General features: G+C 39.2%; 1 protein-coding gene across 6 annotated transcripts in view; it reads left to right on the top strand.

Annotated features, from left to right (window-relative positions):
* Positions 1-13,322, top strand: part of LOC121322044 (protocadherin-15-like) — a 334,822-nt gene that overhangs the window by 197,892 nt on the left and 123,608 nt on the right. For all 6 annotated transcript variants that reach the window (XM_041261506.1, XM_041261501.1, XM_041261503.1 and 3 more), the window contains 2 exons: positions 5,756-5,916; positions 7,116-7,271. In XM_041261506.1, coding sequence (XP_041117440.1) covers positions 5,756-5,916; positions 7,116-7,271 — 317 coding nt within the window. The remainder of the gene's footprint in view (positions 1-5,755; positions 5,917-7,115; positions 7,272-13,322) is intronic.

The following is a 13,322-nucleotide window of genomic DNA, read 5'->3' as shown; positions in this document are numbered from 1 at the left end:
ATCACACTGATCAAAATTATAAGTTTTGACAAACCGGCCCTGAAAGCCATTCTAAACCCACATTGGGTTATCTACCTAGTGGTAATGCTGTATTGGGATTTGGTAGATACACTTGTCATTTATGCTAAAATGCAGAAGAAATTGAAAAATTTAATTCCTGGAAAACTGGTGCATCGAGAATCTAATAGAATAAATACAGCTGATACTACTAAGCACACAATCGATTCTTCTGATGTCAGAGGGGGATCTCCATGTTTGCTTCCAAACCTCAGTCCCAGGTGAGAATGGAGTTGCATTTATGTGAGGTTCAAATCCGGCAGTTTGTTTATATTTGAAACAGATGGGTAGTCAAGAAGGCTTAGGCACTCAGCAGTCTCATTGTTTGATTCACATAGTGTGAAGCTTCAACCGAAAGGATTTTAAGCCTGGGGAGTCATGGACTATAGCGAGTGTTGCCCTGATAAGGAATTCACTGTGCTTCAATGAGGGAATTTCTTTGTGTGGTTATTTACTTGTGAAGTGGTGATGCACGTGCACGTTTCTTTAATTAATAAGTCATGTGATAAATTAGTTGAAATATTATTCATAACGATATACCACCCCACCAATCGACATTTGAAAAACTATTTGGGCAAGAGCAGTGAAACACATTATTAAACAACCATACACAAGGCATTTACAAATCACGACTTTATTGCATGCTGAACACTGTGCTTTAAACAGTTTCACTCAAACAAGATATGACAAGCCATGGATTTCCAGGGGAGATTCCCTCGTGTACCTGTTCTCTATGCATGGAAAGCACATTTTCCCGAGCTGTCTGCGAAAACATCACGAGAACGCTATGTATGGCTAATTTGCATATTGCCCTCCTCCTTTCACCTTCATTTACATGACGTCAGATGAAAAAGGGTCTTCTTGAGTAAAATAAACTGAGCCAGTGGAAACCCAAAATGTATAGGGCCATTTTTCATTTGGCTCGAGCACAATGTCTCCATTAAAATTAGAAAACACATGGAAAGTCCCTGATTTGTACTTTGTGCTGCAGAGCATAAGAACATAAGAACATAAGAAAGTTTACAAACGAGAGGAGGCCATTCGGCCCATCTTGCTCGTTTGGTTGTTAGTAGCTTATTGATCCCAAAATCTCATCAAGCAGCTTCTTGAAGGATCCCAGGGTGTCAGCTTCAACAACATTACTGGGGAGTTGATTCCAGACCCTCACAATTCTCTGTGTAAAAAAGTGTCTCCTATTTTCTGTTCTGAATGCCCCTTTTTCTAAACTCCATTTGTGACCCCTGGTCCTTGTTTCTTTTTTCAGGCTGAAAAAGTCCCTTGCGTCCACACTGTCAATACCTTTTAGAATTTTGAATGCTTGAATTAGGTCGCCACGTAGTCTTCTTTGTTCAAGACTGAACAGATTCAATTCTTTTAGCCTGTCTGCATATGACATGCCTTTTAAGCCCGGAATAATTCTGGTCGCTCTTCTTTGCACTCTTTCTAGAGCAGCAATATCTTTTTTATAGCGAGGTGACCAGAACTGCACACAATATTCAAGATGAGGTCTTACAAGTGCATTGTACAGTTTTAACATTACTTCCCTTGATTTAAATTCAACACTTTTCACAATGTATCCGAGTATCTTGTTAGCCTTTTTTATAGCTTCCCCACATTGCCTAGATGAAGACATTTCTGAGTCAACAAAAACTCCTAGGTCTTTTTCATAGATTCCTTCTCCAATTTCAATATCTCCCATATGATATTTATAATGTACATTTTTATTTCCTGCGTGCAGTACCTTACACTTTTCTCTATTAAATGTCATTTGCCATGTGTCTGCCCAGTTCTGAATCTTGTCTAGATCATTTTGAATGACCTTTGCTGCTGCAACAGTGTTTGCCACTCCTCCTACTTTTGTGTCATCTGCAAATTTAACAAGTTTGCTTACTATACCAGAATCTAAATCATTAATGTAGATTAGGAATAGCAGAGGACCTAATACTGATCCCTGTGGTACACCGCTGGTTACCACACTCCATTCTGAGGTTTTTCCTCTAATCAGTACTTTCTGTTTTCTACATGTTAACCACTCCCTAATCCATGTACATGTGTTTCCTTGAATCCCAACTGCGTTCAGTTTGAGAATTAATCTTTTGTGCGGGACTTTGTCAAAAGCTTTCTGGAAATCTAAATAAACCATGTCATATGCTTTGCAATTATCCATTATCGATGTTGCATCCTCAAAAAAATCAAGCAAGTTAGTTAGGCACGATCTCCCTTTCCTAAAACCATGTTGACTGTCTCTCCCAGTACTCTGTTACCATATAGGTAATTTTCCATTTTGGATCTTATTATAGTTTCCATAAGTTTGCATATAATAGAAGTCAGGCTTACTGGTCTGTAGTTACCTGGTTCAGTTTTGTTTCCCTTTTTGTGGATCGGTATTACGTTTGCAATTTTCCAGTCTGTCGGTACCACCCCTGTGTCAAGAGACTGCTGCATGATCTTGGTTAGCGGTTTGTAAATTACTTCTTTCATTTCTTTGAGTACTACTGGGAGGATCTCATCCGGCCCAGGGGATTTGTTTATTTTAAGAGCTCCTAGTCCCTTTAACACTTCTGCCTCAGTTATGCTAAAGTTATTTAAAACTGGATAGGAACTGGATGACATGTGGGGCATGTTGTCAGTATCTTCCTTTGTAAAAACTTGTGAAAAGTAATCATTTAACATATTTGCTATTTTTTTTTCTTCCTCTACAATTTTGCCATTTGTATCTCTTAAACATTTAATCTCCTCTTTGAATGTTCTCTTGCTGTTGTAATATTGGAAAAACATTTTGGAATTGGTTTTAGCTCCCTTAGCAATGTTCATTTCTATTTCTCTCTTGGCCTTTCTAACTTCCTTTTTGACTTGCATTTGCAGTTCTGTGTACTCTTTCTGTGTACTTTCTTTTTGGTCCTTTTTTAATGCTCTGTAAAGTGCCTTTTTTCGCTGAATATTTTTTTTAATTGATCTATTAAACCATTTTGGCAATTTAGTTTTACATTTAGATTTGTCTACTTTAGGGATATAATTGTTTTGCGCCTCTAGTACTACATTTTTGAAGAACAACCATCCTTCTTCTGTGGGTGTTTTCTCTATTTTACTCCAATCTACTTCTGTTAGTCTCTGTTTCATGCCTTCATAGTTTGCTTTTCTAAAATTGTAAACCTTAGCTTTAGTCTTTACTTTTGAGGATTTAAAAAACACTTCAAATGAGACCATGTTGTGGTCTGAGTTTGCCAGTGGTTCTCTGACCTCTGTTTTAGTTATTCTATCTTCGTTATTTGAAAAGACTAAATCAAGGCATGCCTCCCCTCTAGTGGGTGCCTTCACAAATTGTGTTAGGAAGCAGTCATTTGTCATTTCCACCATTTCTATTTCATCCTTCGCGCTACCCACCGGGTTTTCCCATTTTATTTGGGGGAAGTTGAAATCCCCCATTAGTATGGCTTCTCCTTTGCTACACACATTTCTAATGTCATTGTATAACAGATTATTGTGCTCACCGTCTGAATCTGGCGGTCTATAGCATGCTCCTATTATTATGCCCTTTGAATTTTTGTCTGTTATTCTGACCCATATTGATTCGGTTTTATTTTCTTTGTCCAGGTTTAACACCTGGGCTTCAAGACTGTTTCTTATGTATAGTGCTACCCCTCCTCCTCGTCTGTCCTGCCTGTCTTTCCTATACAGTGTATACCCACAAATATTATATTCGTCCCCATCACTCTCAGATAACCACGTTTCTGTAACACCTATCACATCATAGTTACCTGTTAGTGCAGTAGCTTCAAGTTCTAGAATTTTGTTTCTGATACTTCTAGCATTTAGATAAACACATTTAATGGTTGTCTTACCTGAGTTGTTGTTCTTGTTTTGATGCGGTCTCCCTTCTGTTTTTTGTTGATTTCTCCCCCCTTCCTTTCCTAAAGCAATTCACAGCCTTTTACTGTCTTTTTTTGTTTGTTCTTCATTGTCTGTCTTCCTTTTTATGGGCCCTATTCACAAATCTGGATACAGTGATATTCATTAAACTGTTCCTTGACTTTTGTTAAAGAAGTCAACCTAGAACAGAATAGTTACGATTAGTATTCTGGAATACATTTGACAAGTCATTGAAAAAAATGGTGCACATCAAACAGTAACTATCTTTTTCATAGTGGTGAAAAAACAATATTTAATAATAAATCTTTACCAAAGTCTGTGCATTATGTCTCTTTTCTTGACCAAAGTAGAAGCCAGATTGTACTGTGATTCACATTGTTAGGTGATTAAAATATTTTGGCCCATTGTCACAGTAAAACAGACAAGTTACATTTTTGCTTTTTAAAACAACTGTAACTGCATATTTTACTTGCATTGCATGGTGTCAGGTGAGTCCCATCCCAGCTGGTGTGCTGATTAAGCCCTGCAAGCTGGAAGCACACCTGTGAGAGTCAGAAATGAGGCTTTCAGACAACTCCATGGTAGAATGGGAACATCCAGCATCTCTAGATTGTTTCGATTTTTTCATGGTTAACTTTTATAATTAAAGAAAATGAATGAACTACAAGGTAAATTTGAATCTGACTTTGTCCAAAACAAAAATGCTCTTGTTTGTTTTTTTTTTTTTTTTGTTTTTTTTTTTTTTTTTACATTATAGTCCAGTGATTTCATTGAAAATCAATTTCCCAATTTACATACTAGGTTAGCTTTATACTGATGAAGCAATACAGGAGAATGTATTAAATGAAATATCAACATCATCATTCTATTTTAATGTAATCTGGCCTCTATCTGTCCTTCAGTAAAACTTAGTAATGTCTGAATTAAAAAACTGATTTTATGATTTATTTTTTTACACATTTGCCTTACAAAATACTGTCACTCTTGTATATATTGCTGGTTTAAGCCCAGTTCAGGAACATAGTTAGTAAGGGGAAGTGTATCAACCCAATAGCTGAATTGAAAAAGCCATTCAGTTCTAACCTCGAAAATGTGATATCACATAAATGCAATCATTAGCACAAATGCCACTTCCATCAGTTAAAATCCTTTAGTCATTACTAGTCCTTCAGGGTTGCTTCAATTGCAGTGGTTTGTTGTGAGGTTTCTGCTGTGCCTTGCAAATAAAGATCCTTTTACCAAGCCGGCTGGCTGCCAGCAACCTCCCAGGTCATTTCCAGGACAGCTGCACAACAAAATTCCTACCCCAGTCCACTCAAAAAGATTAATGTGTAGGGAAGGTTAGGTGTGTATTGCTTAGAGCAGTGGTTTTCAACCCAGTTCCACAGGGACCTCTGTGTCTTCTGTGTTTCATTTCAGCTGAGTTCTCAGGTACTTAACTAAGCTCTTAATTTAAGCATTAGTTTAATTAGATCTTTTTAATTGTTCTCGGCTCCAAAAAGTTGCACATTAAGTTATTTATAACACGTTATAGTTAAGCTGAAGTCTTTAAAGTCATTTACTATGGCAGTCTGGTGCATTTTGGTGCAACGTTATTGGTTTTCTTAATTTAGGCATTAGTTAATGCCATATTGTTTTGGAATTACTAATCACCAGGGTAAAAGACAAAATGCAGTCATATAGTTTGGTGGCATTAACTTAGCATTTGGTGAACAGTAATCCACATTCAAAAGAACTTTGCTTTACACAATATTTTTAACTTGAAGGCTACAGTTGGGTTGGTTTAGTTTTGACAATTGATAGATTTTTTTTTTTTTTCTTTTTCTAGGTACTCTCCTGGTGGATAATATGCAGATAAAGGGAAGAGTACAAGGCCCCAATAAGACAATTTCATTATCTCTGAGGGACAACTATGATAACTGGGTGATCCTGGATCCTGTACAACAGAGGCTTTATCTCAACAGCACTGGTCGAGTCCTGGATAGAGATGTTAGTTTTTAAGGCGTTCGTGGATATTCTCTGTATATCACCTTTGCACACTTTTCAGTTACAGCTTAATGACACAATTATTTCTGTTTTTATGACTGTGTAAATAGGTCTGAAATGTGTCTATCATTTATAAGATGCGTTTTAGATTTCCCCAAAGACAGAATGTTACTACATGTTCTCTTTCTACTGTGTGTGTGTGTGTGTGTGTGTGTGTGTGTGTGTGTGTGTGTGTGTGTGTTTGCCTGTCTGTCTGTCGCTCTCTCTCTCCCTCTCTCTATATATATATATAGTACCAGTCAGAAATCTGAGTACACTTGCTGGAAACTAGGTTTTTTTAATAATTGACAATGTTTTACGTTGTATACGTTTCTGTAAATACTTGAAAATGAAAACTCATGTTACAATATACAAAACAAAACATAAGGAGTATCAAAGCAATGTTCAAGAAAGTTGAAAATTGTCTCTAAATCTTGGATTCCTCAAAATAGCCACCCTTTGCCTTAATATCAGCCTCACAAACACGAGACATTCGGTTAAGTTTCAGCAGGAAATCACCCGAGATGTCTTCTGCAGCAATTCCCAGAAATGTAGGGCACTTGTGGGTAGCTTTGCTTTGACTCTTCTGTCCAGTTCGTCCAATACAAGTTCTATGGGATTGAGTTCTGGGGCCTGGGCAGGTCATTAGATTGAGTTGTCTGTGTGTATATGTGTGTGTGTGTGTGTGTGTGTGTGTATATATATTATATTTGTGGTCAAGGATGGCCAGTGGCAGAACTTGCAACACAGACACAGCATTTGCACACTTTTTTATTATTTACAAATCAAAATTTACTAAATCAAAACACACAGGAATAAAACAACTTTAATTTGATTAATTTTCTGTGCTGAGAAGCTGAACAAATATTTTTAAGGTGTGCAATGTTTTGAGATCAGGCCATTTCTTATAAACCTCCAAGTGAGTTATTTTCATCAAGAACATAGCTTCATTGAAGCCTTCTATGCAAAAATATGTTCTCTTATTGTGTTTTGTAAGATTGCTATGTGTTACCTGATAACAGAAGTTTCTTATCAGGAAATCTCTTGGCCTTGATGAGTATTTTAAAAATGTATTATAGTTATGGACTTTAAATGTGTTTTTATCAATTAGGCTGCAATTGTAATGTGTGCTGATGAATCGTGCTGTTTGCCGTTCCTTTTAGCCTCCCTCATCTATCCACTCCATTGTGGTGCAGGTCCAATGTACCAATGAGCTGGTAGGCACTGTCATTTTCCACGAAGTGCGTATTGTGGTGAGAGATCGAAATGACAACCCCCCTACCTTCCAGCAACCACGCTACTATGTAGCAATTAATGAGGTTAGTCTGACATTACATTGTTTTCTTCATTTTAATAAATGAAACCAATGCACAAGTCAGTAATTCATTGGGTGTCAATTTAAGGACATAAGCAAATATAAATTACTAATACCATGCTCACAAATTGTAATACTACAACATACAGTGCATTGTATTTTGGTATCTCTAGGCTGCAACAGGGTTTATCTTGAAAAGTTTCAGTATTTTAAAGATGCAAACCACCACACAATTCAGCACAACTGGCACCAGGCACAATTGCAGACAGCCTCGAAAATACCAAGGAAAGGTTCAGGCAGACTCACAGGGCAATGTGAGGAAGCTCCTATACTCATTGTGTTTCTCTATATATTTTTTTTACCCCTGTGATTCAACCTAATCTGAATGTCTGCACCTAACTAACCAATCAGGAGGACTGTAGATCAATTTGTGCCCTTCGTTGCTGTCAAGACAGTCTCAAGCCCGAGGCGGACAGACGAGGTGTGGCACCACTGGGCATTTTCACGGAACAGTACCGCTAGTCTGCCCCCGGGCATACAGGAGCGGTATGCACTACACGGTTCAGTAGTTATCAGTACCACACCGGAGGCTATGTACTCGAATATAATTTACATATATGGCCAAAAGTTTTGCAAAGCAATGTACAATATGTTGCTGACAGCAAGTAGCCTTCTACTAGTGTTTGAAAATATATCCTGTTACAGCCAGTTATTTAATAATAGTAGCGAACTACAGAAATAAAAAAGGCAAAATGTGATAACAGTATCAGATTGGCTGTAGGAAGGGTGCTTATCAGGGGTGATGTATAAATACTGTCTTGCCTGTCCTTGTTTGAAGTATGGGATTGATCAAACACTTCAGGGTGCTTGCCACCAGGCAAGTGTTGTCAGCACTTGGCTGTGATTGGTTAATACACCGACGGTACTGCGCGCCAGTCAGAAAAAATTGCTTTGGTATTGATTTGAGCGGTACTGCTCAGCGGCCCTGCAGGACTAGTGGTATCGTCCCACGCTGATCTGTCCAACACTATAAGAAAGCAGTAACAGTGATACAGGTGGCAAAATTCCTTGCATGCCGTGCCGCACCTGTCTGTCCCTGGCTTCAGACTGACTAGTCATGTCTTGCTGTTGCTAGACTCGTGGACATTATGGGTATCTGAAGATACAATGAGGCAAACTATCCCCAGATGGGAGCCAATGTAGTGCTTACTGTGAACCTCTGAATGACTGAATGCTAATTTGTTTTTACAAATATCAGGGAACATTGTGGATCTACAGATTACACAGACTACAGTATATTTAGTGGCAAATTATTGTAATATAACAATTTTTTTTGTTCCTGGGTAGTAAGTGTTATTTCCTAATTGCGTATGCCTCAAAAGTATAGAAAATGGCTATTATTCCCCACAAACTTTGCTTTTGTGACCAGGACAGTGATATTTCAAAATATCACTATTTCCAATGGCAAAACGGGCAAATGTGTGTCTTTTCGTTCACATAAAGTGAAAAAAAACAACATATGAATCCAAATTAACATGTATTTATGTAAATACAGTATAATTGTAAATCTCGAAAAACTACTCACTTCTAAATCTTTTGTAGTCATTTTTGTATTACTTTAGTATAAACAGATGTTAATTTGGATTCATATGTTGTTTTTTTCTGACTTTATGTGAACGAAAAGACACACATTTGCCCGTTTTCCCTTTGAAAATAGTGATATTTTGAAATATCACTATCCTGGTCACAAAAGCAAAGTTTGTGGGGAATAATAGCCATTTTCTATACTTTTGAGGCATAAGCAATTAGGAAATAACACTTACTACCCAGGAACAAAAATTGTGTTACATAGTGTAATCAATGTATGCTAGAACAAGGAATAGAACTCAAGAAACATTGTAATAACTGGGTTTGCAACTGTTAAATAGCACAGTGAAGACTGTCATACCATAAAAATACTGATGCTGTTCTTTTATAGGATTGTAACACTTCAAACAGCCTGTCCATGAATTAAGTGGGTGCTTGAGATTTTTTGTTATTTATAAAGCTGTAATGGAAATCATTCAAATGTAAAAGAGTGCTTCTCCAGGTTGGCCGGTGCATTTATGCGGCGTAATTACGAATTCTGCCCTTTTGTGGGTTGCTTATTCATTTTTTCTGATTTTCAAAAAAAGATAATAGATCTGACAAAGGAATAGGAAAGAACGCTTGGCGAAGTGGAATATTAACCATTACAAAATAGGTGTTTCCATTTAATACACCCAAACTCCAAACTCTATACCAAAGATTCTCGCTAGAGCAGGGTGGCACTGCTGAGGCTCTGCCCCACAACCACAAAACAGCAGCGCGCCCTTCCAGCCATTTTCTTTTTTCAGCCATGCTGATTACTTCTGAGACACATAAGCATATCTTTCATCTTTATTTACCTATTGTTAGCGCTTTTAGCTTAATTTTAAGTGCAATATAGAGAGATATATAATATTACAGAATCTGTGCTGGGTTAGCCCCACTGCGGCCTTGTGTGCATGGGAAGCCTGCAGCTCGTTTAGCCATTCCTCCCCGGGATCCTAATACATTAGACAGACTTTCTAACAAGTCTGGAATAAACTATTTTGGCTGTTACAGTACTTAATTAACCCCCTGTAAAAAAATTAAAAATAACATAGAAAAAGAGATGTAAATGTCCGGTCTGTTTTTAATTTTTTCAAGCAAATTGGCTTCATCACAGTGCCATTCTCATATTCACTTTGACATCTGACACATTCTTTCCCTTGCCCAGCGCTTCTTTAACCTGTACTGCATTCCAGTCTATCAGAGGCCGGGATCACTCACTGTATGCCACACTCTGATTGGTTCAAGAATTATTGGCGATCCAATCAAAACCGTCAATAAAGCCAAAATAAATTCCCCACCAAAATTTCCCGTTGTACAGTATTTCCCGTTGTACAAATTCAGAGCAGCTATTGCAGGCATGCCTACTAGCAGCTCAATGCTTTTTTAATACTGCTTCTGCAGTGCTATTACCAAGGCTTTTTGAAACAGGCTTTTTCTATTTCCTTAGGGACCGAGGTTACTGTTTTGATGCAGGCTGCTGCTGGTCTACGCTCATCTACGCCTAGTCGTAGTGCTGGGCAGCATCACCAGGAGAGAGGCCATCACCACAGATGCGTCCAACTCAGGTTGGGGCGGAGTGTGGGAGGGCCGGGGCGTGCAGGGTGTGTGGCAGCCAACATGGGAGGGTCGTCACATCAATGTTTTAGAACTGCAGGCAGTTTACCTGTCATTGCAAGAATTTTTGAGGCAGGTTCAAGGGAGATACGTGTTCGTCCTTGTGGACCACACAGTTGTGGTATCCTACATAAACCACCAGAGTGGTTTGCGGTCTCCAGCAGTGCAGAGTGGAGACTCCATCCTGAGGTAGTCAACCTCCTGTGAGAGAGATTCTAGAGGTGGATCTCTTTGCCTCTCTGGAGTCGCCACATTGTCCTGTGTGGTTCTCCATAAACAGAGAAGGGGGACCTCTGGGAATAGATGCACTGGCACACCTGTGGCCAACACATCTGCTGTATGCATTTCCACCACTTGCTCTGCTCCCGTTGTGTCTGCAGAAGATCAGACAGGAACGGCCAGCCGTGGGAACTGTCGATGCATCACGACCTGCTCAGCTAGGCGCGGAGCACTCTGTGTCACCCCAACCCATCGAGCCTGCAGCTCTGGGCTTGGCCCCTGAACAGCTGCATTTGAGTCGTCTGGGGTTATCAACAAGGTGATTGACACCTGACAAAATGCTAGGGTAGCCTCTACTCGTCCCAATATGGTTACAAGTTGGGTGTGTTCTAGATGTGGTATGTGGCTCATGGGTTTGAACCCATGACATGCACTGTGGCAGTTGTACTGCAATTTTTACAGGGCCTTTTTGATGAGGGGAAATCCCCCTCTACTCTAAAGGTTGCAATTGGTAAAGGCACTCCTCGTGGAGTGCAGGATGCAGCCATAGCCTGGACGTCACCGGTTTGAGTTAATTGGATACTCTAAATTGGGAGAAAATAGTAAAAAAAATAATTGGTGACTACTAAATAAAAAAAAATTTAAAAAATGACCTTCAAGACAGCTTTCTTGCATGCAATCACCTCCGCTAAGCGGGTGAGTGAAATGCAAGCATATTCAGTTTCGAAAGCTTGTCTAATTTTTTCAGAGGCCAAAACGAAGGTAACCCTTCGCAGTAACCCATCGTTCCAGCCGAAGACCAGGTTTTCCACATTAATCAGTCGGTGGAATTGGAGGCTTTTCATTCCCTTCTTTTCCAGTCTGACAAGGAGTGCCAGCTCCATATGCATTCTCCAGTGCTGGCGTTAGCATATTATGTGGAGAGAACTAAAAGCTGGAGGCAGTTGAGACAACTATTTGTTTGTTAGGGGCTAAATCCAAATGGTTAGCAGGCGCAACACAGACTGCGTAAGAACTGACCAATCTGACCCCGCCTGAGAAGCTCACTGGCCATTCCACCAGGGGTCAGACGACTTCGTGGGCATTGTTTCATGGTGCATCTATAAAGGACATATGCAGTGCAGCAGTGTGGGCTTCGTCCCATACGTTTGCCAGGTTCTATCTGCTGCATGTCAAAGACCCGTAGAATCGTGAATTTGGCACAAGAGTACTGAGGGCGGCCTCTCAGTCTACCCTCACGATAGAACGTTAGAACATTAGTTCATCTTAACGTTTCTCAGTAACATTACTGTGACACAAGTGAACACTAGCTTACAATTGGGTTGTATGCCATGTCTTTGCGACAGCTTGGGTATACTCACCCATTTTGTAATGGTTAATATTCCCTACTTGAAAGGGAATGTTAGGTTAATATCATAACCCTGGTTCCCTGAAATAGGAATAGACATTGTTATAAGTGACTCTGCAGCTGATGCATAGTTCACACACCCTAGTCTCGTATCTCGTAAAGCGCTTTGTGATGGTGGTCCACTGTGAAAGGCGCTATATAAAAAATAAAGATTAAATTAAATTAAATTAACTTTGGGGTCGCACTGTTCATTGTTGCAGTCCTTGGAAGAAAATGACATTGCTGGAAGGGCGCGATTGTAGGGCACGCTGCTGTTTTGAGGTTGCGGGGCGGAGCCTTAGCAGCACCACCCTGCTCTATCGAGAATATTTGGTATAGAGTTTTCCGTTCGGGTGTCTTAAAGGGAAACACCCATTTTGTAATGGTTAATATTCCTATTTCAGGGAACCAGACACATAACGCATAATTGTACACAGAGCAATGCATTCATTTGTAGTTAAATCACAGTTACATTTTTACAAGTACAGCATCCTGTAAAAAGTGTTGGAACACAACCAAACCATACACATTTATGGGACCACGTCTTGCACTGATAAAACTGGAAAACCTCTGTAGGTATCAGAGATTTTGAAATGGATCTGAAATTATAGTTAACTCGTCCTTAACAGTATCTCGCCAATGTGGATGAGATATAAGAAAGTTATTCTAAGGCTATATAATGCTGTAGTTAGACTCCACATAGAATGCCGAGTTCAGTTCTGGTCACCTTACTACAAAAAAAAAACATTATTTCACATCAGAAAGTAATGAGACGTTAATCCCAGATCCTAATGGTATTAGATACTGTGCGAGGATAAATTAAAAGAATTAAACCTCTTCAGCTGAGCAAAAAGAGGACTATGGGGATTTGATTGAACTTGTTTTTTTTTTTAATTGTAAATGGTACAGATACAATTAATACAAGTCACTGGTTCAAATTGTGAAGGACAAGAGGACACAAATGAAAGCTGACTAAAAATAAGTTTAGAACAGAAGGTATGAAGCAGATGTTTTACACACAGTTATTCATGCATGGAAAGGACCTGTGATGGTAGGCTCAATGGCTTATTCTCATTCCCAAACATTTATGTTCTTATGTTCTACAAGATTGGAAATGTTAGACTTGACAGTTTGGTTCACTGCTCACCTCCCTCTGGTAGTGATTTTCTTAGGTTTGCTTGGCATGTCAGCAACAGACGTTTTCTTCTAGTCCTTGCGCTG

Source organism: Polyodon spathula, chromosome 10 (genome assembly GCF_017654505.1).
Source record: "Polyodon spathula isolate WHYD16114869_AA chromosome 10, ASM1765450v1, whole genome shotgun sequence".
Lineage (NCBI taxonomy): Eukaryota > Metazoa > Chordata > Actinopteri > Acipenseriformes > Polyodontidae > Polyodon > Polyodon spathula.
This window is presented reverse-complemented; position numbering and strand designations above follow the sequence as displayed.